Here is a 24554-nt window from a genome sequence, read left to right as displayed (position 1 = left end):
ATTTCCATAACACAAACTGCTGGAAACAAGTATGTCAGCAGTCATGCCTACGCGGCTCTGTCTTGTGGTAGAGCTCTGTGGACAGCAAACACCCTTACTTTTTTCTTCTTCTTTTTTCTAAACACTCAAACCTATGAATTCTTCCATGCTAATGGGCTGGGGTTTTCTCAGCATGCAGGGAAGTGTGACATGGAGTAAAGAAGTCCTTTAAGAGCAGGATTAAGCAAACAGGAAGCTGCTGGCCTTCGCGAGAGACAGGAAAAATAATCTGGGAGCTGGAAGGAATGAGAGAGGAAGGAAGAGGGGAGGAAAACAGAGTGGTGAACACACAAGGGGTGCCAGGATAAAAAGGCAGCGGGAGGCAGAGCACATGAACAAGGTGCTGAGTCCCGGTTCCTGAGTCTTGCAAGCTGCTGCAGGATGCAGAGGGGCTGGGGGAGCGGCAGGATGCAGGGGTGCACGCTGCACTCGCACCCCTTTCACTCCTGCTCCACCCAAAGTTTCAAACCAAGTCCCTGGTTGTGGCAGCAGCATTTCTAGTCCAGCAGTCGCCTTCATGGCTCCTTGTCACCTCCCTGATCCCTTCTGAACGCTCCAGTCCTCAGGCCTTAACACCCTCTCCCCTTCCTCTCGGGGCACCCAGCTCTGACCCGGCAGCCCCTCAGGCTGGCTTTTAACGCCCGCCAAGGCCCTTCCCCTTGCTCCAGCACAGCCCTCGGGCCCAGGAGCTGAACTCCGCACTGATCCTGAACGGGAGACAAGGGGGGCCTGCTGGGGGCGGCGAGGCGAGAGGCCAGCCGGGAGCCACGTGGGGGCTGTGCACCCCTGGGCAACATCCTCCAGCTGCCCCCGGCACCGGCGGGAGGCCATCAGGGAGGCCAGCCCGGGTGCCCTCTGCCGATCCGAAACCGGATGCCTCTACGCACTGGCGACGCGCAGCGGCCCGCGGGTGCGCCCCCGGCAGCAGCGCTGCTGATGCTGCGGTGGCGCCTGCGGGCAGTCGCCGCTTGCCACCACTCGCCCCGCTGCCGACCGCCGGGCCCGGCCCACGCCTCTCCTCCCGAAGGGCCTCGGCCGGGCCTGCCCGGGCCGCTCCCCGCAGCGCCCCCGCCGGGCGGGCTCCGGGGGGCGTGGCCGCGCAGGCCCCGCCCCGGCGCTATAAGGCGGCGCGGCGGCTGCCCGCCCGCGAGTGCGCTGCTGGCGGCCGGCGGGTCGGGGCGGTGTCGTTGCTGCTGCGGGCCTTGTTGCTGCGCCACAGGCGGAGGCGATGGCGGCGGCGGTGACGGTGAAGGCCTACCTGCTGGGCAAGGAGGAGGTGGTGCGCGAGATCCGGCGCCTGGCCCTGCGCCCCCCGCTGCGCTACCAGCCGCTGTGCGACCGCCTGGCCGAGCTCTTCCCCGTGCTGCTGCGGCCCGGCGCCGGCGCGGCCTGCCGCCTGCACTACCGCGGTGAGCCCCGCGCGCCGGGCCGGGCCGGGCCGGGGGGAGGGCGGGCCTGGGGCCTGCCCGCGCCGGGGTCGCTCACCGGCTTGCTCTCTTGCAGATGAGGACGGGGACATGATCGCCTTCTCCAGCGACGAGGAGCTGGAGCTGGCCTGGCCCTACGTGAAGGACGGCGTCTTCCGTGTCTACATCAAGGGTAACTTTTTCTGTCTCGAGAGAAGCCTGGCAACCTGCGACGTGTCGTGCGTGCAGCCGGCCCTCGCCCGTCGTGGCCCGGCTCCGGCCCCGTCCACGTCCACGCGGCATTGCTGACATCCTTCCTCTTCCAGCAGAGGAGTGCCGGGCGATGGCGTATCCAGACGCTTGGCAGGTGTCTTCGCTGTAGCGGCTGCAGCCCACGGGGAAGCTTGGGGAACAAGGACAGCTCGGTGCGGGCTGGTCAATAGATGTAGCGCGGCGATTTTTGAGATGCGTGGGAGCCTCAAAAGGGAGCGAGACTTGCCCCTTTCAGGAGGGAACGAATACCTTGCCAGGGCAAAGCAATTTACTCTGAAAACGTAGGGGGCCCAAAAAGTTTTCGGGGCTTCAAGTCCAGAAAACTAAAAAAAGAAACAACCAAACCAAGTTCAGCTTTCTGAAGTAAATGGAGAACCTCCTGTCACTTGAGCACTACCTTCAAATTATTGTTAATAATACTAATAATTATTTCATGCATCTCGGGATAAGAATATAACTCCAATGTTCACCTATTTCAGAGAGGGAAACCTTGGGGGCACGTAACCTGCTAAAATTGGACTGTTTCAGCAGTGCTAGAAACTAGCAATACAGATCGCATCAATACTAGCTAGCGTGCCAAGGGCAGATTCTTCCTTGGTGCGATGTGGAGCGTGTCCAGGGACACAAGTCCAAAAAAGTATCTCCACAAGGAGGATGTACACTTTCCTGACTTGGTCTCTTTGGCTTCGTTTCACTTGGCCCTCCTCAGTGTTGCGTTTCTTCCCCTGCTCTGTGCTTGCTGCTGGCTTGTCCCCAGATATCCTGGCACTGTTGAGGGTGTGCGTAATGCAAATAGCCCATAAGCTGGCATTGTGGACACACTCAGCTGATGATAAGCTCACGTGGTCCATGTACTAATGAACTCCAAATTGTAGAAAGATTTGCTGAGTCTCACTTCCTAAAGGCTTAAAGTTAATCTGGCAGCTTCCTTGTAATGTAGAAACTCTTTCTCTTTAGAGAAAAAGGAGTGCAGGCGTGAACATCGCCCGCAGTGCAGCCAGGAGCAGCCCCCAAGTGTGGTGCATCCCAACGTCATCTGCGATGGCTGCGAGGGACCAGTGGTGGGTGCTAGGTTCAAATGTACTGTTTGTCCAGACTACGACCTGTGCAGCACCTGTGAGGGAAAAGGCCTCCATAAGGAGCACAACATGGTCATGTTCCAGAGTCCACTTGAGGTGAGCAAAGTGTTTCTGCCATGGGGAGGGACTGGTGCAGGGGGTACCCATAGAGAAGCTTAAAATTCCAGATACTGCACGTAGTTGCATGCTGTCGTGTGACTTGTGTCCCAGATCCAATCCATGTATGGGGTCAAATTACACTGCAACTTCTTTCAGTGGTTCCCACGAGGTCGCTGGCTACGCAAGATGAGGCATGGTGCCCCTCCCTTTGCCTGGTTGCATAGCTGGGGGTATCCAGCTCCTTCAGCTCCATGCCAGAACTCTGGGCAGGAACAAGCCAGTACCGCACCAGAAAATCCAGCCCCTGAGCGAGGTAAGAAGGGAATGCTCCGGTGAATGAAGTGCTCAGACCAGTAAAGGTTCGATAAGTTGTTGTTGCTGTGGAGTAGGCTGGATGGGAGGGAGGAGAAAACACCAGGTCTCCTCCATTTCAAATGCAAACCTGCTTGAGTTGCACTTTCCTTGGAGGGGTGGGTGGAATGAGTTGTCTAAGACTGCCAAGACCCCTCTTCAATTCCCCTGAGGAAAGAGTGTGTTTGGGACCTACCTGCTGTTTTGCATTAACAGAAATTATTTTTTTAGAACCCTCTACTAACAGCCAACCTCAGGATCCCAATGTCACCTTCCTAAAGAATGTCGGGGAGAGTGTTGCAGCCTTTCTGAGTCCCCTGGGTAAGTGCCTCTTCTAACTCGCAGTTCTCAAATCCAGTGTTGGGGCTTGCTCCTATCTTGTACCACCAGGAGCAGTGGCTTACCTCTGCTCCAGTGCCACCATAAGGACCCAAGGATGTCCTGTCTCTCACTTCCTTGCAGAAATATACTACACAGCAGTAAAATGGTAGCACTTAACTGAAAAGAACCTTGAGTTAACTAGGTGACTTAAGGCTGCATCTGACTCCCATGTGTGAGTGCATATAACAGCTGCCTGCTTCATCCTTTTTAAATGAGAATGGAGAACAGCTTTTTCCTGGCACAGGAAAAGCTGGCATGTGCTTCACTTAACTTTTTTCAGAGTGCTTTTATGTTTTCTTTTTGACACTTCCCATCTGCAGGATATTTAAAAATCAAACAAGATGATAACTTACTGTTGAGTTCAGAATAACTAGATTCCAACAAATGTGCTCTCTTTCAGGGGACTTCCAGGTCTGTATCTTGTATGCAAACTTACTAATTCCTTTTCCCTCTGCCTTCTTTCTTAGGCATTGAGGTAGATATTGATGTGGAACATGGAGGACAAAGAAGCAAAGTGACCCCTACCTGCCCTAGCTCCAAGAAGAGTGGTGCTGACTCTGCAGGCAGTCCTGCTACTCAGAACAGCCAGACCAAACAGGAAGGGAGCAGCACAGAACCTGCTCCAGAGAATGATGCTATTGCAGAGCAGATGCAGGAGATGGTGATTGACTCTCCTCCGGCACAGATGGAAGACAGCAGCTTCCAGTCCCAGGTATAAAAAATGAAAGTGGGTTCAATCCTGTAGGTGCTAGAGATGTGCCTGGCCAAAAGCCAACTCTTGCCCCTGCAAACTAAGTGGCATTAATGGATATTTTTACTAGCAGGCCTTTCTTCATACTGTCCTGCTTGGAATGCTTCAAGGCACAAAACTCAGTTGTCTGAGTAGGTGCTGATTTTTAACATTCAATCTTACAGACCACTTCAAGTAAAGGAAAGTGAGAAACCTTTCTGCAAAAGCCTTAGATAACAGCAGTCTCTTCTGCCATGAAGAACTCTGCAACACCAGCTAATTACCTCTTTCTTTACAGTCATTGGAACAGAGCGATTCCAGTAGCAACTCAGCAGTTGATGAGGACTGGACCCACTTATCTTCAAAGGAAGTAGATCCCTCAACAGGTGAGCTGCAATCTCTACAAATGCCAGAGACAGATGGTCCCAGCTCTCTGGACTCATCTCAGGCTCCCCCTATACCAGGGCCTACTGGATTGAGAGAGGCTGCACTGTACCCACATCTCCCACCAGGTAAGCAGGTCAGGAGCGAGTGTTTTAGTTGCCTATTGTCATACCGCCTTGAAATTCATTTGGGTTGCTTGTATGAAAACCTCTGGTCTCGAACTTCCCTGGCTAATGGTCAACTGCAATACAAAAAAAACTGCAGGAGCGAGCATTGGTTGCAGATAGGCTGCTGTCTCTGGGGTGCTTGAAGGGGTGGTGGAAATCTAGGTCACCTGAGAACAGCTGCCACCTGTTCAGCCATTTTGGTAATCTCCTTCCTGCTGTTAGCTGGCAGCTTGGGTAATGGGAGCTACTCCAACTAAAAAGGAACTATTCTACCTCCATTTTGAAAATGTAGTAACTTATCTGTAATGGAACAGAGTGCTTTAGTATCAACTCAAAGCAGGTATTGAAACAGCCTCACTAGTCTAATGGGATGGCTTCACTTTCAAAGCTCCAATAGTAGGAAACAAAGGCAGGAGAAGGGTGGAGAGAACATGTCTTCGATATCTCTTCCACTTGACTTGCTACATGGCTTTTTTTTTTTTTTTTTTTAAATGACTTTTACTGCACAAGTTGAAGGATCCCTCCCTCTACTGATTTTTAAACAGCAGTCATAACCCCCTTTTGAACTCTGTTTGACTAACAGAAGCAGATCCTCGCCTGATAGAATCTCTATCCCAAATGCTGTCCATGGGCTTCTCAGATGAGGGGGGATGGCTCAGTCGTCTCCTGCAGGCAAAGAACTGCGACATCGGGGCGGCATTGGATGCCATCCAGTATTCCAAGCAACCACCGCACTCTTAACACTGTTGCTGTGTAATCTAAAGTACTTGCCTACAGTCTACCAGAAGCTGAACTTGTATGACAGCTCAACACTTGTTCTCCCTCTGTCAAGGGTCTTGTGTCTGTACTTTGGTCTTTCTGTAAGTGCGCAGTAGAACAAATAAATATCACTTCCTGCCTTTAATTTACCACACTATCCTAATACTTGTCTTTTCAAGATTTTGCAGTGTTGCTACTCAAACATGTGGAGAATTAGTAATGCATTAATGCAGCAAGCACACAGGAAACACATCAAACTTAAGTCATGTAGAATTTCTATCATGATGGGAAGGGGCTTTAGCTATGATATACAGGTTTCTTCCTGGAATGCGGCACGTAACTTTAAACTTGCACAAAGGGAACCCACTCTACAATATAACAAATACGGATACGTTCCAAGACCTTGCCTGTACTGAACCCCCAGGCTGATTCCTACCACTTCTGGCAAGTATCAGAATTGGTCTTGCAACAGCACACAAGTATAGGGCACCACCGTAAGGGGGATGGCAACTACAGAAACACTTGTTGAGACAACATGCAGGGAGCACAGATCCACACAGGAGACAATATTTTGGTGCATCATTCCCACAATGCACAGCGCAGAGCAGCTGATCAAACTTCCACCACACCAGCTGCATAAGGGTGAATTTACCTCACATGATTTTTTGGTATAGAAAGGGTCATTACATACTTTATGCACCTTTTGTAAGGGAAAGCTGTGTCGGTGGTGGAAGGGGTCATGTCTAGCCGTAACCCCATATTACCTAGGACTTCAGTAATGAAAGAACTGTTATACATGGGCATCTTACCTTTAAGATGCATCTTTTCCAGCACCTCTGGAATAATGAACTAGTTTTCCCCAGCCTCTGCAACACTTGTTTTAGTGCAGGGGTGGGCAAAATGGTGGATCTGGCCTATTGTCAGACTCCATTTCCTGGCAGCCCCTGCCCCCACAGCTCCTAGCACATCTTCATGGAGACCCCAGGATCAGTGTTGGGACAGCTGGAATCCACTCCTTGCAGGGGCATGGAGGCAGTGGGTTGTGGTTTTGCCCCAGCCTTACCCTATGTCACCATCCCAAGATCTTGGGGATCTCCTAGCCCCACCCTGGCAGTGGGCACAGGCCAGAAGGGCTGGGGTGCTGAAGCAGCAGGGTTGCATCACTGGCTGAATTTTGCTCACCACTGGTTTAGTTAACCTATAGGCTCTCATTGAGAAGCCACAGGCCTTACCCTTTGCATGGCATCATCAGGCTCTTGTTGCTATAAAAATAGTGGCAACATAAGCCAGTGAGAAGTATACTCTTTAATTCCTGCCTCAGAGACATCTTTTCAGAGAGTACGAGGAATTACTAGAGAATATCTTGCTTGTGAAAAGAGGAGTCCAACAATAATTCCTTTAATAAGTTGTGCATCAGGCAAGTAACACGAGCTGGGGGGGATGGGACTCTAGTCTCCATAACTGCATCTTAATTCAGAAAGAAAACACTTAAAAATACTGCTATTTGTAGAGATAGCAACACATACAAACACAACAACTCCCAGATCAAGGGAACAGATTTTTAGTCCTCCAACTTCCAGTAGAAAATAAACTGCACGAAGACAGCCCTTCCTCATACTGTTAGAATGAAGCATAAGTGACCATTTCTCAAGACAGTAATACAACACTCTAGGGCTCTGCTCTTTCAAACTATTTTAATATACTGTAAACAAATATAGTGGCTAGCAAACCGCCCTGTCAATCAGGGTGGTGAGGCAAGATGGTCAAGGCTGGAGCCCAGAACTTCTCAAAGATCATCATCAAAGTCATCACCTGTGCAAAAGAGGCCATTATATGGCGTGGTAAGAGGGTCAGACACCACATTACAGCTCACAAAAGAACCTGCAGAAGGTGTCACAGAGGCCTCGGACAGTTTGCTGGCTGGCATCACAGTACGGTCTACCACGCAAAGCCTTTCTTTGTTTTTCTCTGCAATAGCAGCTCCTGCCCCCATCAGGTGATCCTCATAGTTTCCACAGGTCATATCTCCAGCTGCTTCACTGCTGATGTTAAAGGCAGTTTTCACATGCTTGGTTGCTGCGGTGCTGTGTGGCTTTGAAGCATGTTGCTGAGCAGTGCATTTATTATTGTTGAAACTGTTTTTGATTTGGGCAACCGCATCTGGAGACAGAGACTCTTCTTCCCATTGTGCAGATCCATCGGAGGTGGGGAAGTCTGCTGCAGTGGCTTTGAGTGGCTCTAACTTATGGGCTGTAAGGGTTGTTTTACCTTCATCTTCAACGTAGTCAGTGGTGGATGAGAGAAATGTTTTCCACTTAGAAGCAGTAACATGACATGACCTGACCCTGGAACTTGCCTCAGATACTAAAGGCTGACTGGGAGCAGAAGCCACGATACTATCACGCAGGACATCTTCATGATCTTGTTCAGTCACTGCTACTGAAGTTTTCCTGCTCTGTAAGCAGAAATTCAGGTGAGCTACGGCATCAGCTTGCACAGCCAAACGAAGTGATGCTGCTGCACACAAAGCTGATAACAAACAGGCATGCAAAGTTGTAATCCTGTTGTTGAAACCTGTCTCTCTGCTAATCTATATTGCTCCACTCAAGGCAGAAGCGAGGCTGGCCCAGTCGTTATTCCTACACATGAATGAAGGCAGCAGCCAGGACAACACACAACTGCGCTGGCTAGGTCTGCTATCCCAGGAAGCAGGGATAATAATAGATTTTCTTTTTTTCTCTGCCCCTGCCCTTATGATCTCCAGAGACAAAATCTTTTGCTAAAAAGGCTGATCATACTTAAATGCTGTTTCACATAGTTGCACTATTAAATACAGAAAAGAGACCATGTTAAGCTACATACAATCTTAATTATGCATATAAGAAGGCATAACACTTGATATTTTAGTTGTCTGATCAACCTTTGTACAAACACAGGTACAAGCAAACAAAAATAAAATCATTTACAGGTAAGGAAACATTTGCCACAACTGGATACCTCAAAGGCTTTGACTTTCTTGGCCTGGTAGGTGAGCCCACAAGCTCTGTTTTCCTCGCAGTGCTCCTGGGCATCACTGCTGTGGAAGCTGCTACCGTGTTTCCTGGTGGGGAGGGAGCAGTTCACAGAGGGGTTGGATTAACACAGGTAGGAAGCTCAACCTAAATAAACTAGCAGATATTTTTAGAAGAGCAGATCTACTAGTAGGTGGGTTCTCACCCAGGCTGGTATGGATCGGTTACTGCAGCCTCCACTGAGTTCAGTGACCCCACCAGAAACTCTTCCTAGTGCCAAGGCTGCCCAAACAGAACCCCATCGATCAGAACAAAGTAAGGATTAAGGAAGAAATTATTTCTGCACCTTTGTTCTTGCACACAGTTCTGGTGCGAACAGAGCTGCCGTCTGTTTGCATGCAACTCCTCCTCTTCCTCCACACCTTCACCGCCCTCATCCAGATATTTATTCCAGCGGCTGACAAAGGGTCTGACCTCCACCTCCTGCTCCTGAGGCATTGTAGAATGAGTCAGAACAGCAACAGTAAGACTTTCCTGTGTTGAGTCCCCAAGAAATGCTCAGGACCTAAACTTGCACTGCCTTCAGCACAAATTGAGAGTGCTCAGTACCTCAGGGCCCTAAAGTGAGCTGTATTAGGTTATCATCATCAACATGGAGCAGAAGGTACCCATGTACTGTCCCCCTTTCCTCCAACATGCTGGAGCCTCCTTACTCATGGTTGGTGGTAGCTTTCTCTATTAGTTTCAAATACCATTGTTGTTGCATTGTCTCTTACCTGCCAGCCCAAACTGCCTTTAGGTTCAACTGTTGTGTATTTTTTGTCATCTACTGATTCTTCTATGCACCTAAAAGGAAAGGTTTAATCTGGGTTTTCCAGAGCGCTCATGTGCGTCTCAAACGTTTCTCCACTCACCTAACTGTAGGCACAAGGGACAGATGCAGGGTGAGAAGCACACATGAACACAAGCCCACAAGAAAGCAGATGCCAACAGTAAGCTCTGCTAGTAGAAATGGACAAGGTGCATCTTCAAATGGTTCGGAAGGGGCCTGAATAGTTAGGGGAAGGCCTTCCCTTCCTCTCACACAACCAGAGTAGGAAGCTTGATTGAGAGGTCAATACAGATTTGTTAACTTTTAATTGATCATGGGAGAGCACCTTTCAGGGCAGCCTGGTTAAACCCTCTACATCAGCTAGGAAGAAACAAACAATCCTTGTAGCGCACTGAGAACAGCAACAGCAATGCAATTTCAGAAAGTTTCCTCGCCACGCAACAGAAATTCAGCGTTGAAGCCCTTCATCTATTTTGCATGGTCTAGGTAGATGATGGACTTCGACAAACAAGCTCCAACAGAACAGCAGCACTGCAGACAGACAGTTCGTGGTCAGGTGCCCTGCAAAGTGGATTTTGCAGGGAAGCAAACAGGCAGTGTTCATCAGTCTTTTTAGCAGAGAAGCCATCCCCCCAAATGCTGTTCTAAACAAGCCTCGAGACAGGAGGGAGGTGGGGTAGGGCTGTCCACCTGAGCCCCAAATGGGGGGAAACAATTTCCAGCACTTGAGCCCGAGAGTACGAGGATGGGTCTCTCACTACCAAACACTGGTGCAGGCTGCAAGGTCGCTTTCCTAAAAAGACCTTCCATATTTTTGCACATCCAGTGTTTGCCTGATGGGCTGGATTTATAGCATCACTGCCACAGATTGGCAGTGCCCAGTTCATCCACCGGTCAGATCCAGCCGGCCTGGGAGAGCACAGGAGGCACAATCTGCCGGGACGAAGGACCAGCAGGTCCAAACAGCCTCACAAGGGGAAGGAGCTCGAGCCAGCGCTGCAAAGGTTTAGCCCAGCTCAAGTGCAGAAGTAGGGGGGGGGCACGGTCCCTGCAGGGGAAGGGAGTGTAGCTCGGCTCCGACCGGCCACGCAGAGATTGGGGTTTGGAGAGCCATTTGGGGGGGGGCCCTCCCTCCCCACACCCTGGAGGGACTCCCAAATGCCCCTGGAGGACCAAGGACCCCCCACACCCTGGAGCCCCAAATGCCCCTGGAGGGCACAAGAAGGTCCTCACAACACCCCGCCACGCCCGGCTCCCTACTCACCGCGCGGCGGCTCTTGCCGCCTGCTCCGCCTCCCCCCGCAGCCAGTTCAGCTTCTGGACGTGGCGCCGGCAGTCGGCGGCGCAGCCCCGGCCGTAGTCCTGCGGGGGAGAGCGGGGAGCGGAGGATGCGGGGCCGCCGGGGGGAGGCAGACCCCGGCCGCGGCCTCGGCACCGGCCCGGCCGCACTCACCCGCAGCAGCGCCTGCCGCTCGCCGCACGCGGCGCAGCTCCAGCGCCGGCTCCGCTTCACCTGAGGGGAGCACACGGATGAGCTCCCAGGCCCAGGCCCGGCCCCGGCACCGGCCCTCGCGCCGTCCCGCACCCACCTGCTGGACCTGGAAGGCGCGGCACGAGTAGCACCGCAGCACCTGAAAGCGTTGCGCCATGCCGCCCGCCTGTCGCTAGGGCCCTCCGCGCCTCCCGGCCCTGGCAACTGCCCCTTCCGGTCACGTGCTAAGCTCCCGCTTCCGGGGACGGGAGGTGGCGCGCAGGGCACCACGGGTGTCATGGGGGCTCCTCGCCCCCTGGCGCCTGGCGGGGGGCGCGCAGCCCGCGGGGCAGGGATGGAGGTGCCTGCACTCCCCGGCGTGGCCGTCGTTCAGAGCCAAGGAGGGCAGGACCTGCGCGGGGGCGGGGGGAGACAGGCCTCCTACACCACTGGGGAAACGCAGGAAAGCTCGAAGCCAGCGGTCCTCAGCCTTTCCTACTGGGACCCGTTTGCAAAGACACATATGCCCCTGGCCTGGGCCATGCTGGTGTCCCTCACTCCTGCCCTGCAGCCCCCTTGCCTTGACCCCACAAGCATGGGTGCCAGCCTAGCCCCTCTTTCCCCACTGGAAGGGGCAGGCCAGCTTCCTGCCGCCCCTCTGCCCTGTCGCAGCTTGCACCCCTTTGAAATATTCTTGCCACCACTTTCGGGTCACTACCCACGGGTTGAGAAACGTAGCTCTGCACCTCCTGTAAGAAGGGAGGCCGCCAAGGCCAGAACAGATTTCTAGGGATAAATGGCAAGAAAGCTGGGAAGGGGGTGAGGTCACAGGTTCATACCCAGGCAGCTGGAAGGGGACACAGCAGAGCGTGCCAGCCAGCACTCAGCCCAAGTGAACGGAGGGAGCCCATGGATGTTGACTAGTGAAACCCTGCCCAGAGGCATAAGTGGACTTGTTTGGGTTGCTCCCCCCCGGCCAGAACCTCCTTCCTGGAGGAGCGGGTAGTCAGCTTGGCCAGAGCCAGGATGAGGTTTACCAGGAGGTCACGGGGCTTGGCAGGGCCAGATGGGGAGCATGGAACAGAAAAGGTGCAAGGAGAAGTGCAGCAAGAACCTCAGTGCCCAGTTCTGGAGGAATGAGGGAGACAGGAATTGCATCAAGGGGGCTGGGAGGGAGAGAAGCAATCCTCCCCCCAGCTTGCAGGCGATTTCCTGCCCTAGAGATGCATCTGGGACACAGTCTAGTTGGAAGGAAATTGCATGCCAGTGCTGCCAGGTGTTAAATACAAAATTATCATAGTGGAAGCTCAAAATTACCGTATTTGCTGAAAAACCCATCATACACTGAATAGTTATGTAAATAAATAACCTTATTTAGGTTATATTGCTCTCTAACTCACCAGTGAATGAGTGAGAATTGGGTCAGAGTTGAAGCATTTATTTTGAGACAAGCTGTCATAAGAAAGTACTGACAGCAAACCCAAATGTTGGTTGAGACTCTGAGAACTTGGGTTTTGCATATGCTACATCAATTAACTGCCTCAAAAATTACTGCACGTTTTGAACACCTTTACTACTATTATTGATCATACATTGTACAAGGGTTGAAACTATCGTACACCTCGCAGCACTATTGCATGCCCCATGGATAAACGTAGCAAAGCAAGAGCCTATCTAGGCCTGTGCATGCGGTTCCAGTTCGTTTATTGAATACACGACAGATCGGTCACAGACAGTGTAAAATCACACATAGTACTGGGACTTTAAAAAAGTTACAATAAATTACTGAATAATTAGTAAAAGCAATTTTACTAATGGCTGCTCTCCAAAAAGTATGTGAGCCAGGAGGCAGAGAATTAAGAAGCATGTTCTGGCTGTGAACACATACAGAGAACTCCACAAAAAAATAACACTATCACACTGCGTAGCGTGTTCAATGGAAACATCCATCAGATGGCTCCAGCCCGTACTGAACAATGCTAGCCAGAAGTACCAATGTAGCTCGCCTTCAGCGCTGCCTGCCAACTTTCTTGTCCTCTGCTAGTGAGGCGCGTATACCTGAAACGCAGGTGCTTGTGTAATGAGATGAACGTATCTGGACGACTGGAAATAACAGTGCTTCCTGGGAGGGTATGCCATCCCATAGGGAGGCCATCATTCCCAAATGGAGCCCCTACTTTCCTCCGGGCCACCACTGATTTGCAGAAGGGAAATCAGTCTCTTCAGTGACAATCTTCTGAATTAGTAGCTGAGCTAGTCTGCTCTGGTTTCTAGTACTGAAGCCAAAAGAGCAATGTGTTGCTCTGCCCCTCCTGGCTCCTGCTTTGCTGAGGATGTAATGACCCTTTGAACTCCTTTGTACAGCAAACCAGCTCAGACTCCTGGAAAGTAGTGTACTTCACAGGACACAAGGAGCAGCTACAGCCAACACCTTGTTCCTTAAATCTTCTGCCCCTTAGAAGTTAGATCAGCCATGCTCCTGCTCACTGTGAGATACCATCAGTTGGTTTCTCCTGAGTGAGATACTTGTTCTGTGATAATGGACTTGATAAGGGTCTGGGAGCTTGGTACACACACCGATACGTCAGAAATTTACTAGGGGTAGCTCTAATCATTGTACCTGTCATTAGCAAGCTAAATGAAATACCAGCAGTAAATCAGAATATAGATACTTTTCCTCTAATGGCTGGGCTGACAGGAAGTGGGGACAGCTCAAGCACAATCATTAATGCTGAAAGCAACAGAGCAAAACAGATCTGTGTACCGCCACCTTGCAAATACTGCTCTCCACTCACTTGTTTTCATGGTCAGGAGGTGCCTCATTTCATCCATCATCTAACCCCCTAGGCTGACCCAGTCTGTTACAGTCTTAGTATTACTGGCACAATGTCAAGGAGCTTGTGGCTTCAAGGACAAAATTCACACACACCAACAATTCCTTGCATCAGAGTTAAAAAGAGATTAGAACACAGCATCTGCATCAAACGGTCTTGTAAAATGGTGAGATCTCCCCTACACACTCCTGGAATGGCAAGTCACATTCAGCAGGAACCTCCACATCTGAGAAATGTACATCTGAGTACCAGGGACAACAGGACACACCTTAAGTTTGCTGCAGTTACAACACAGCATCTAAGAACTTAGCAAAACTATGTTATAGGCCAAGGACATACAGCACTTAGACACACTGCATTAGCTCACAGGGTAGCACCCAAAGATGTACAGTTTCAAGCCAGGCTGCATCTGCTGTGCAATGTTACCCAGGAACCTACAGCAATGAGGGCAGGGCATTGAGTGGCTGTATCTGAAATAAAACTTCATTAAAAAAAGATAGCAAAAGATAGACATGCATCATTTATGGTGGTAAGTCTAGGCCTTGTGGGCTATTAGGTTCTAAAGGCTTTCATGCTCTTGAGAATGTAATGTAATCCCACATACTAGGGTATCCAGGAAAACTGTCTACATTAAATTGCCACCATGAAAGAGCCCCATATTCAGCTGACTCTACTGCAGTTGTGAAGTTATTGGTCTCAGTAATAATAAAGAAAAAAAAAATCTCCTGCCATCTGCTAGGTGTCATCATCTTCCTGCCTTATCTCCCAAGAGGTTACTGTTTTTCTTGAGTTCAGCCTGACACGGAGGAGAGTTCGTAGTCACTGGATGAACTGATTTGCCTCTCTACCTTCTTCTGGTCCTTTATCTTCTGTAGAACATCAACCTTTTTCTCAAAATAGTTTACCAGGGCTGTCTCCGTCAGCATGGAAGCCAAGACCTGCTCAAAGGAGATAGACCAGTCAGTGTCAACAGTGCTACCATACCTTGCAGCTGAACTCATGGCTTCACAGCCAACCAGGACAGTGTCATCTGCAATATCTTCACACTGTAGGGAGCCTGTGCTGACCATGGAGTAGGAAGACATGGACATGTCATCTTTGGCTTCATCATCTGAAAGTAGCTGTAAAGGAGATCCTATTCCCTCCCCTCCCCCATCCCCCAGAGTTTGGTTTTCCTGCTGGGTTTTTCCTGCTTGTGCATCTCCAGCAGCTCTATCTTCAGGGTCTACTTGGAGTTGCCGTTCTACTGCTGAATTCTGACTGTGTTCTGATGTCGGTGACTCCTCTTCACTAACAGGATCCTGGGTATTATTTGCTTTGCAGTCATCAGCTTTCTTCATGGGGCGGTTGGAGAATTTTTTCCCGACTTCCCCAATTCGGAGGAGAAGGCTGGCTACAGTAGCAATGGCATGGTACAGCTCTTGTTCCACTGGATCCTCACTGAACATGTTATAAAGGGTCTTGCATAACTCGATAAACTGTTCCTTTAAGTGACAGAAAATGAAACCAGATTAGGATGTGAAACCTCTGTCAAATTTCCAGTGGTTTGTGGAACTACTCTCTGCTTTTCTGTAGTTAGTCCTACTCTTAGAGCATCAGCACCACTCCCAAGCATTTTAAGTAGCATCTTATGCCTATGAGATGCAGAAGACTCCAATCTGAGATATGAATTTTATTCGCTCAGGGAGCAGAAGCTAAGTTTGTGGAGAACAGATAGAGCTGAAAGCAGGGCTACCAGTATCACTAGCTCATAAAATGGCAACAGACGCATATTTGAAAGGAAAGGAGAGAATCTGATTCTGTGCCCAAAACCCAGCACATAAAGATGGCTGGACTGGGAAAAAAAAATTAAAATGGAGAAATATATGCTTGTCAAGCTTTTATGGGTGGTACGGAAGTAAGGAAAAACAGGAGCTTATAAAATAAGGAGCTACAAGTTAACAAGAGGCCTTTATCTTTCTATAAATAACAACTGAAATCTCAGATAGAGAGACCAGGGGCTTGACACCAAGATGACATTTGAAATGTGCAGCTATAGAGGGGTGTAGGTTGTAGCCATGTAGGTCTAAGGACAAAGGCAGACAAAGTATCAGATTAGCCAAAGAACCTTGTCTGACAGAAGGGAAACTTAGGTCAGAGTTCTTCTGAGGAAAAAGGATCCTGGAGGCAGAAACAGGTAAAAGCCTCAAGTCCTAAAACAAATGAAATTGGTTTGTACATGAAATCTCAAACTAGTTCTCCAACAGAAGCTTGCTCATCACTGAGCCACTGCAGAGTCTGATGCTGTTTAGAATTCTTCCTACTGAAACAGGCAGGTGAAGACAGAAGCATACTGGAAGAGCTGTGCACTTCCTCTCTTCATCCGGGCTGAAAACTTGTCAGCTAGAAACATGAGGTCACTTCCTACCTGACTCATTTTGGGAAGATCTTTGATGGTTTCTTTCTTGGTGTCTTTTTCCTTGGCCCACATGCGCAGGTAATATTTGTAATCCTGAGGACTGGTACTTTTCTCCTCTGCAAGACAAGGCCGGGCTATTAAACACCTGGCTAACAGATTGCGACTAAAGACGAAACATGCTGGCAACAATACTATTCTTGGAGGGTTTACCAGGCATGGTCCAGGAAGGGCACACCACTCTGAGACAATTTATCAGATGAAGTTCAGAGGAGAAAACTTTTACATTACTACAACAGCTTAGTAGTCATAGAAAACTTTGTTATTCTGTAAATTCTGCAGTAACGCAAACTATGCTTGTCTAGTTAGGGCTTCCCTAGTCCATCAAGACCCTTCCAGCTGGAACACTTAACAGATATGAGCAAGGCATAACAATGTTTATTGGCTTGCCTGCATCATCCTGTGCTTTTTTCCCCCCACAAAGGAAGTCCTGAAAACCTCCTTGTTTTGAACTGAAGAGTAGGAGGATAAACACTTGGCACTGGAAGAGCCAAAAGTTTGAGAAATGCTGTGGAACAAGAGGCCATATATTATATATTGAGGAATGCTGCATTACCTTTTTCCTTGGAGTTCCCATTTCCACCTCTTTTATCTTCCTGAGCAGCTGCTTCTAAACATTGATATTATAGATATAAAAAAACAACCGCACAACAAACTCAGCAAATATCCCATTTATAATAATATAGAGTCATGAACAAAACAAGTAACAAACCCACAAAGTGTCACATGTGGGTAGATTTAATATAATTAGGGAAAACACTCCTATTTCTACTGTAGTCAATAGGACCACCAAAGCCACTGCTCAAAAAAAAAAACCAACATGCGCATAGTAGGGAGCCTTTCCCAGGTAAGTGTCAGCCAGTTTGCAGAATCCAAGTTTATGAGCTCTTATAGAAGAAAAGAAGCTTTCCATGCTTGCTAACTGGTACAGTCCTCAAATTGCAAGTTCCTTCAAAACTCTGACAACTTATGGAAAAATAACCTCTCTCAAAGTCATCCCCTGATATAGTTCAACTGGCTCCAGTAATTTGAAGAAAAGTATCAGCATACACAAACCTTTAGTGAACAGTGTGAGTGGGGAGAGAGAGCGAGAGACAGAGAAAGAATAGGATAAGTGGGGGAAAAAGAAAAAGTATCAGTGAGGTGGGTGGGAAGGAGACAGACAGAATACACAACGTGAGGAAAGGACAGATTGGAAAGACAGAAAACTGAGCCACATGATCTATTACAGGAAGGAAAAAGGAGTTATCCCAAGAAAGGAAAAAGGAGACAAAAACAAGAGAGGTTAAGTACAGAGGAACAGTATTCAACTAATACAGTACTCAAATGTGCCACTATTCCTTGAGTAATTTGACACTAATTATTCACCCAACTCTAAAGACTGTGGGGCACCATATTTGGCAAATGTATTATTCAATATGTACCAGTAGGGTTGCACCAATACATCAGTTGCCTATCAGATCAGCACCGATAAAAGAGAAATTTACATCATTAGCTATTAGCTTTTTTTGGCTGTTGTAGCCGATAATGCTTACCAATAATTATGTATTCTGGCCAGAGCCCTGGACACCTAGGTTCCCTCTCCCCAACAGGGCCAGGGCCCCCGGATGCCTGGGTTACCTTGGGAAACAGTGGGTTTCCCCTTGCAGGCAGGCAGCATTCTAGCCTGCAAGGGGTCCTGCATGCACGTGTGTGGCTGCACACATGCACATGGCCAGAAGTACAGTCGGGCAGCATGGAGAGCAGCTCCCTGCAGGTAAGTCTATGAAGAGGAAGGTGAGTGGGGAAGAGAATAGGCATGGGCAGACTGAAGGCCCCACAATGCAGCAGAGAGTGGGGCAGGAAGCAGGACGGAGCCATGGGCAGCTCATCCAGGGGACATGGGGGAGGGCAGCTCTCTGCCACTTCACATACCCCCTCGGGGAGAGAGAGGGGGCATGTGCCCCCCCAGATTTGTGTGGGGCAGATGCAGGCTGCCTGCTGTGGGTTTGGGGCTCTCTGCCCTGCTGCCTTTGCCCTGGGAGCCCTGCACCAGTGACAAGCCCCTGCCCACCTGGCAGCAGTGGGGGCAGCAAGGTGTCCCTCCCACTGCCAGGTGGGCATGCAGTGCGCAGCCAGCATGCAGCTCCTGAGGCAAAGGCAGCAGAGCAGAAAGCCCTGAGCCCATAGAGGACAGCCTGCATCTGCACCATGCACAAATCTGTGGGGCACATGCCCCTCCCATGCCTCCCCGGGGGGTGTGCACAGCAGTAGGGAGCGCCCCCCCACCCCCGGACGAGCCGCCCATGGCTCCATCCTGCTCCCTGCCCCGCCGATTTAACCAGAGTAAAATCAGGTTATTGGATTGGCATCGGCTGATATGGTTACTTAATAATCAGCTATTGGTATTAGGCCAGAAAATCTTTAATCGGTGCATCCCTAGATAGCAGTGATCTGTGTCACATACATTTAACACTTTTGCTTACTATTTGACAAGTTCTAGCAGCTTACATTGCACAAAGTAAACCCGAGTAGCAAAAGGTATTAAAAATACGCTCAAGACAAAATAAACATTTTACTTGCAGAGGCAGTGTTTTGTGGATAATGGGCAGGCCAGGAGCCAGTACCACATCAAGATAGTTTTAAGGTATTTTTGAGATGGGACTTGGATGCTGGCTGATAAAATTGACATATGTTGGTGCCCAATGTGTGCATACCCCTCCCGTCCCCAAGACTAACCTTGAGACTCACAGTGCAGGAATAGATCCAGCTCGGAGACAAAAGGAGATACTGGAGCAGCAGAGAGAGGGTTTGAGGGAAGGGTAATATCCAAAAGACAACCGGAAGAGGATCAGACAGAGAGACAGACACAAAGGAGAAAACAAAAACAGGGAGAGGCAATGAGACTTGCATGAAAACCCTGAACCAAGAGACAGGAAAGACAGGCTGATAAAAGCAGACAGTAATATTTCTGTTCCTCCTCAGCAGTCTCTGTGACAGTGATTCAGAACATGCTGTGCCCTTCATAAATGCAGAGCTTAAACCAGCCCAGCACCTGACCCATCCCCCACCATACAACACCAAACAATCATCACACGCCATATCAATGTAATATGCTCCTACTGGGAAGCCCTGCATGGAAGGGTGACCCTTCAAACTGCAAGCCCCAGCAGAGGTGCTCAGCCTCCACCTCTCAGTCAGCTTACAGCAGGCCTTGTGTTACCTTCTGTCATAGCATCCTCTGTGAAATAACTTGTGGCCTCCAAAGCAGATTCAGCCTCTTCTGAGCTCAGAGCTGTACTTGCAAAGAAGAACAATATGATCAAGGCACATCAACAGCAGCACCCCTTCCTCCCATCTGCCACCACGTTACATATCTGTTGCCCTGGTGGCAGCTGCTTACATGGATTTTGAATGTGGAGTACTTCCCATATGTCTAGCCATCTTTCTCAAGCACCAGGACACAATACCAGCTCTCTGCTGACCATGACCTAGCCATCTTTCCATAACCATGAGCCTTTCATAGAGAACCTCTGCAGCATGATGCTCAAATAGTCCCCAACCCACTGGTGCTTCAGCAAGGAGATTCATAATCATTACTGAAGTATCAAACAACACATTATGGCTATGTACAGACAGTCAAGAAGCCTGAGGCCGAATCCCTCATAAGCTGACACAGACAGGAAGCAGACTAAGGAGCAGAGGAGGCAATCCCTGCCTCACTGGAGCAGGCAGCATAATCCAGGGCTGCAAAGCATCCTGGGATGCTGGGTGACTGCAAGTTAACTTGAACCAGGAAGGGATCTGGGACACAAGTTCCATAAACCGGTTTGACCTAAATCAGTTAAGTCTGATACTACATCCAACTGGGTTTACCTTAAACTGGTTTTGGTCATTTTAAAAGCAGTTTATGTGCACTGAACTTCTGTTCTGGTACAGGTTTAAACCAGTTTGATCACTTAAACCAGTTTGTATGTAACTTCTGTCTCTAGCGCACATGTTTGGCTAAGGGAGGACATTCCTGGTAGGCAGCTAGCAAGGAGTGCTGGAGAGAAGGAAGAAGAGGGCACTCACCTGGAGGCAGGTGCAATTTATAAAGTAATTTGAGCTTCTCAGTCAGGTCACCATGGTACATCCCACCTACAGGGAAGATATGAGAGAAAGCACCTTAGTGCCAAGAGTCACCAGCTGTTTGCATACTCCAAACAGACCCACAGCCTTCTTGTGCGAGTGATGTGAGGCCGTGCATGTTTTCAGCCACTACTGCTGCATGGAAAAAAAGCCATGCTACTGCCCCATGAACAACTTCCTTTTCTACCCCACAGCAAGGGATGGAGTCTAACCCATCTGGTCAGAGGACATTCTTACTTTGTCACACAGGTCCTTAAAAGACATTCCCCTCCCTCCCAGGTAAATGCCACCATTTCCCTATGGTTCCATGCTTGGGAGAGTTCAAACACTCTACAGCATCTCTCAGAAGACCACTTACTCATTCCTGTCACAAACTCCTTGAAGTTAATGAGAGAGTCCCTGTTCTCATCCAGAAGCCGGAACATCCGTCCCGCCAGCACAGGCGTGTGGAGCCCACAGGACCATGGTGTCAGACTGGCAAAGAGCTCTCTGAACTGCTCCAGGTCAATGCGATACTGCTCCAAATAAGGCAGGTTCTGGTCTCGGCATGCAACAGCAGTACGATTGCTCCCCCAGTAGCAGCTCATCAGGTGTTTGGCCTTTGAGGGGAAAGGGTTAACAGGAATCAGTCCACTTCTTCTCCCTTGAAAATTCTACAGCACCTTGCAACTGAGCACTGCAAAAGCACAGCAAGCAGGGTTCTGATACTCTTTTGAGACTGGAAAACTGCCAGCCCTCTCTTGCACACCAGCAGATGGAGGGAGAACAGTTAATGCTCATGGTCACGGAGCATTTCAGTGGCAGACGTACGAATAAAATTTAAGGTGCTTTGAATCCTGTTCCCCTACATTAGACATTAAATGTTCCCTTCCATCTACATTTCCCTCTGACATGGTATCACTTGAATGCTGTGAGCAGTTTTCAGTCAGCTTTGCCAATAAGATCAGACATATTAGAGCCAGCCTTACTGGCACCATCTATTCCCAAGTTCCACATCTGTTTGTGATGAATCAGACTGTGGGCTGAAACAGAGCCATCTTCTCAGACTTGGCTATCCCTCTGTGTATCTGACAGAATGAATGGGACACTTTTCTCCCCATGCCAGCTTCCTACCTTGAACACCACATAAAGCTCTTCTAATTCTTCCATAGAAAAATTTATATCACCAGATACAGCTCGGACCTAGGATAGGGAGAGACAAAATGAGCATTTATTTCTCTTAAAGCTGAAGGCACAGTGATTATTGTAAACAATGTATTACCCAGTGTGAGAAAGGATCTTGAAGTGCTGAGATACTAAGTCTGAGAATGGGAGGGGAAGGAATGCAAGATGATTTGAGACAGCTATGAGCTGCTATTGATCTCTGGAACAGGAAGATGCCAAAACTGCTGACACATGCAGAACAGCTCTACCCCCTTGAACCTCCTGAATAAGTACAACACTTCTTGAGCAGTTTTTTGCTAAGTGTATTTCCTGCCCTTGCTGGGCTGTAATCAGAACTGGGAACAAGTCACTGCTCCCTTTCATTTTATTTTGTTATTTATTTAGAACATGTATGACAGTGAAACAAGCACAGAGAGCTAGTCTGTGAACCAGCACAAAAAGAGCAAAGCTGCAGTGATGTACAAATATTTTTTCTGCAGCCCCAGAATCCTCTGCAGGATTTCTCACACCACAGCACAATCTCTGGCTACGAAGGAACATCTGCTATCTCCCCTTTCTCAAAGACTTAGTGTGATGAGTAAAATAGACACCAGTGGGAAATACTATGGCCTGCTGGTATTCCGTATTTTCCTTCCAGTATAATTCCACAAGGGCCATGTTTTAGCACTTTATCAGCCAGAACTGTTAAATTATATTAACATGAAGTAGAGTTACCCAAATCAGTAAATAAAGAAGCTATGGGTAATGTAAATAATGTAAGTCACCCTAATCCAATTTTGCTGAAGAGCAGTTTCCAGAGGGCTCAAAATGAAATATTTTAACAGTGCTATATTAACAAGCCAGTTGGTAGTCAATGTACTCTGGTGTCACCTACCACACTCCTCTTGGCTGTATCCTCCAGGGACTGAATCACCTTTAGTCTTTGCTTAAAGCGCATCTGCTCAATGTCATCCACCCTCAAGCTGCTGAATTTCTACAGTAAGGAAAAAAAAACCAGACTAGGTCATTGCCATATGCCAAAGAAAAAACATGTCCCATTTAGTGACATGTAGTCAGCAAATCAGGAACCACCTTATGGGTGACCTGCAGAGGTGGGCTAGCACTACAGAGAAGAGCAAGTATGTGTGATGTGCTGTATTGTTAGCCATTGGGAATCCACATGCAAATTCATGAGGCAGACATCCATATATTGTAAAGAGGCCTGGGGGAAAATAGGCTTTTCCTTTGTTGGACTAGTCAGACTGATTGCAGTGAAGTTCTCTTAATAAGATAGGAACCAGAAAGAACTGATAGGCAGTGTGATAATAGAGGGCATAATGACAGCAGGAGATGGCAAACAGGGAGCAGTAATAAGAAACTGTGCAAGACAGACAGCAGGAGGAGGACTGAAAGGGACAGAAAGATGACAGACAAAAATAAAAGAGGGATGGTAGCTAAGAAGAAAAAAAAAGTTGGCCAGAAAAAAAGCCAAGTCTTCCCACCATTCTTCCTCACTGCATTGGAGGAGAGGAGGTACCAAGTGCAAATTTCTGACTGCCCTGCTTATGGGAATAAACTTTTGTGTTTCTCCCACTCAAATAGCTTCTCTCAACAAAGTGGAAGGAATCTCTGACTCATTAGCTTTAACAGACACAGAGTCAGTTTGGTTGGCAAGATTTTGTCAAGTTGCCATTATAGCCCCCATCCATGTTTAACATGGAGACTGGTGGCCCAGCCCTGTGCTCTTTGTACACCCTAAACAACTAGTGGAGATGGCTGAAGTCTTGACTGAACAAGTACTGGGCTTCAGACAGCAAAGATGACTCAGGTAAAAGTTACCCAATGCCTGACCTCGTAGGATGTTTTGATGAGTTCAAAGATGTCTATTTCAAGTGGTTGATCTTCGCCACTGGTGAGCAAGGCATGCAGGTGTGGAATACATGGGGAAACGCTCTGCTGATTAACTACGTTGTCCAGGTACCTGTAGTGTGGCGGGGGGAAGAGGGAAGAGGAACAAAGCCAGGACTCTGTCAACCATCTGAAGAGAAGACAAGTAATATTCTAAATAAATTACCTCACTTCTTTTACACAGTCAAGCTAGTTGCCCAGGAGATGCTCCTTCCTCTGTCACTTTCACTGTAGTACAAATAATTTTCATTTCATTACCCTCGGAGCCTTGTTTAAAAAAACAAACAAACACTGCGGGCGATGCTGCATTCGGTGCCAATCAACGTTTCAGTGGAGGAGACGTATATTTGCTACACTGAGTGATATTTGTCTTCTAAGGTGCTAAGAGGCTTCTCCTGTTAGAAGCCGTCACTGACACAGTGGGTTTGAATTCTCCATGGTTTTCAATCCAATAAAGCTTCAGGTTTCAAAACACAAGGTGGGCCATAAGAATGCACTATGCCAGGAAAAAAAGTCTGGAGGATTCTGGGGAGATGACGGACCCCTTCACACCTGAGCTTTCAACCCCAAAACCTTGTCTTCTAGAGACAGTAGAAGACAGTAAACTGAACACCTTTGAATTCCAGATGAAAGAAAGCATTTCCTCCTAAAACTGCTCTCTGAACCACTAAGCAGTGACAGCTGTGAGGGAATTAAAAAGGATTTCACACCAAACTGAAAGGGGAGGGTTTTACAAAGGGTACTGTTGTCATTCATTTAATTATAAAGGGAGAGTGAGTTAGGGGTACCTGCCCAAGACAGTCATGGCTTCACCTTCATCACAGCAATTTAGCAGCTTTTCCACGTTGGCATCAAGGATGGCCAGCGACACCTGCAAGATAAACTTGATGCCCTCATAGAAGAAGCAGTCGACAATGACCACAGCGCTCTCAAAGGGCATGACACTGAGAAAGAGGGTGAGAAACCAGGACAGGGAGATGGTGGAAATCACTCCCAACTCCTGCATCTTCTCTGACAGTTGTGGCAGGTAGTCTCGTGTGAGTTCCTCAAAGATACCCTGGTCCACTAACGCACCTAATAAAGGATGGAGACAGGAAGAAGTCAGACAATTTGACATCAAAG

The 24554-nt window shown here is 48.7% G+C and overlaps 3 protein-coding genes across 6 annotated transcripts in view; 1 reads left to right on the top strand and 2 right to left on the bottom strand.

Moving 5' to 3' along the window:
- Window positions 1-1173: 1173 nt before the first annotated feature.
- On the top strand, window positions 1174-5817 carry SQSTM1 (sequestosome 1). Of its 2 annotated transcripts, XM_090020460.1 has the most exons (9): window positions 1174-1448; window positions 1543-1638; window positions 2676-2893; window positions 3053-3209; window positions 3479-3568; window positions 4096-4340; window positions 4657-4744; window positions 4823-4870; window positions 5493-5817. In XM_090020460.1, the coding sequence occupies exons 1-9, from the start codon at window positions 1268-1270 to the stop codon at window positions 5648-5650; spliced, it is 1281 nt and encodes a 426-aa protein (XP_089876586.1). In that variant the 5' UTR covers window positions 1174-1267; the 3' UTR covers window positions 5651-5817. The 2 variants fall into 2 exon arrangements, with proteins under 2 accessions (XP_089876586.1, XP_089876585.1); XM_090020459.1 differs by having other exon boundaries at window positions 1175-1448; window positions 4657-4870.
- Window positions 5818-7343: 1526 nt separating this feature from the next.
- MRNIP (MRN complex interacting protein) lies at window positions 7344-12524 on the bottom strand. 2 transcript variants are annotated; one of them, XM_090064051.1, is made up of 7 exons: window positions 11101-12524; window positions 10965-11024; window positions 10776-10873; window positions 9456-9525; window positions 9026-9168; window positions 8666-8768; window positions 7344-8123 (listed from the first exon to the last, which is right to left on the bottom strand). In XM_090064051.1, the coding sequence occupies exons 1-7, from the start codon at window positions 11158-11160 to the stop codon at window positions 7455-7457; spliced, it is 1203 nt and encodes a 400-aa protein (XP_089920177.1). In that variant the 5' UTR covers window positions 11161-12524; the 3' UTR covers window positions 7344-7454. The 2 variants fall into 2 exon arrangements, with proteins under 2 accessions (XP_089920177.1, XP_089920178.1); XM_090064052.1 differs by lacking the exon at window positions 10965-11024.
- Window positions 12525-12669: 145 nt separating this feature from the next.
- Window positions 12670-24554, bottom strand: part of TBC1D9B (TBC1 domain family member 9B) — a 30489-nt gene continuing 18604 nt past the window's right edge. Inside the window, exons 12-22 of one of the 2 annotated variants that reach the window (XM_090064049.1) lie at window positions 24221-24506; window positions 23376-23505; window positions 22420-22518; window positions 21495-21563; window positions 20740-20980; window positions 20325-20390; window positions 19474-19545; window positions 18990-19040; window positions 16828-16881; window positions 16224-16330; window positions 12670-15300 (exon numbers count right to left, since the gene is read on the bottom strand). In XM_090064049.1, the coding sequence (XP_089920175.1) occupies window positions 14608-15300; window positions 16224-16330; window positions 16828-16881; window positions 18990-19040; window positions 19474-19545; window positions 20325-20390; window positions 20740-20980; window positions 21495-21563; window positions 22420-22518; window positions 23376-23505; window positions 24221-24506 (1868 nt within the window). In that variant the 3' untranslated portion in view covers window positions 12670-14607. The remainder of the gene's footprint in view (window positions 15301-16223; window positions 16331-16827; window positions 16882-18989; window positions 19041-19473; window positions 19546-20324; window positions 20391-20739; window positions 20981-21494; window positions 21564-22419; window positions 22519-23375; window positions 23506-24220; window positions 24507-24554) is intronic. The other variant, XM_090064050.1, reaches the window with a different exon arrangement.

The sequence above is a fragment of the Crocodylus siamensis genome, chromosome 10 (genome assembly GCF_052110815.1).
Source record: "Crocodylus siamensis isolate JL-2025a chromosome 10, ASM5211081v1, whole genome shotgun sequence".
In the NCBI taxonomy this organism is placed as follows: Eukaryota; Metazoa; Chordata; order Crocodylia; family Crocodylidae; genus Crocodylus; species Crocodylus siamensis.
Note: the sequence above shows the minus strand (reverse complement) of the source record. Positions and strands in the feature narration are given on the sequence as shown.

Bases quoted from the DNA above. Each gene is read 5' to 3' on its own strand.
- SQSTM1 (XM_090020459.1), top strand. From the start codon at position 1,268: ATGGCGGCGGCGGTGACGGTGAAGGCCTACCTGCTGGGCAAGGAGGAG. The intron at 1,639-2,675 runs GTAACTTTTTCT...CTTTCTCTTTAG, and splicing joins CTTCCGTGTCTACATCAAGG to AGAAAAAGGAGTGCAGGCGT. The intron at 4,871-5,492 runs GTAAGCAGGTCA...TTTGACTAACAG, and splicing joins GTACCCACATCTCCCACCAG to AAGCAGATCCTCGCCTGATA.
- MRNIP (XM_090064051.1), bottom strand. From the start codon at position 11,160: ATGGCGCAACGCTTTCAGGTGCTGCGGTGCTACTCGTGCCGCGCCTTC. The intron at 11,025-11,100 runs GTGGGTGCGGGA...TGCTCCCCTCAG, and splicing joins GCGCCTTCCAGGTCCAGCAG to GTGAAGCGGAGCCGGCGCTG. The intron at 9,169-9,455 runs GTAAGAGACAAT...ACAATGCCTCAG, and splicing joins AAGGCAGTTTGGGCTGGCAG to GAGCAGGAGGTGGAGGTCAG.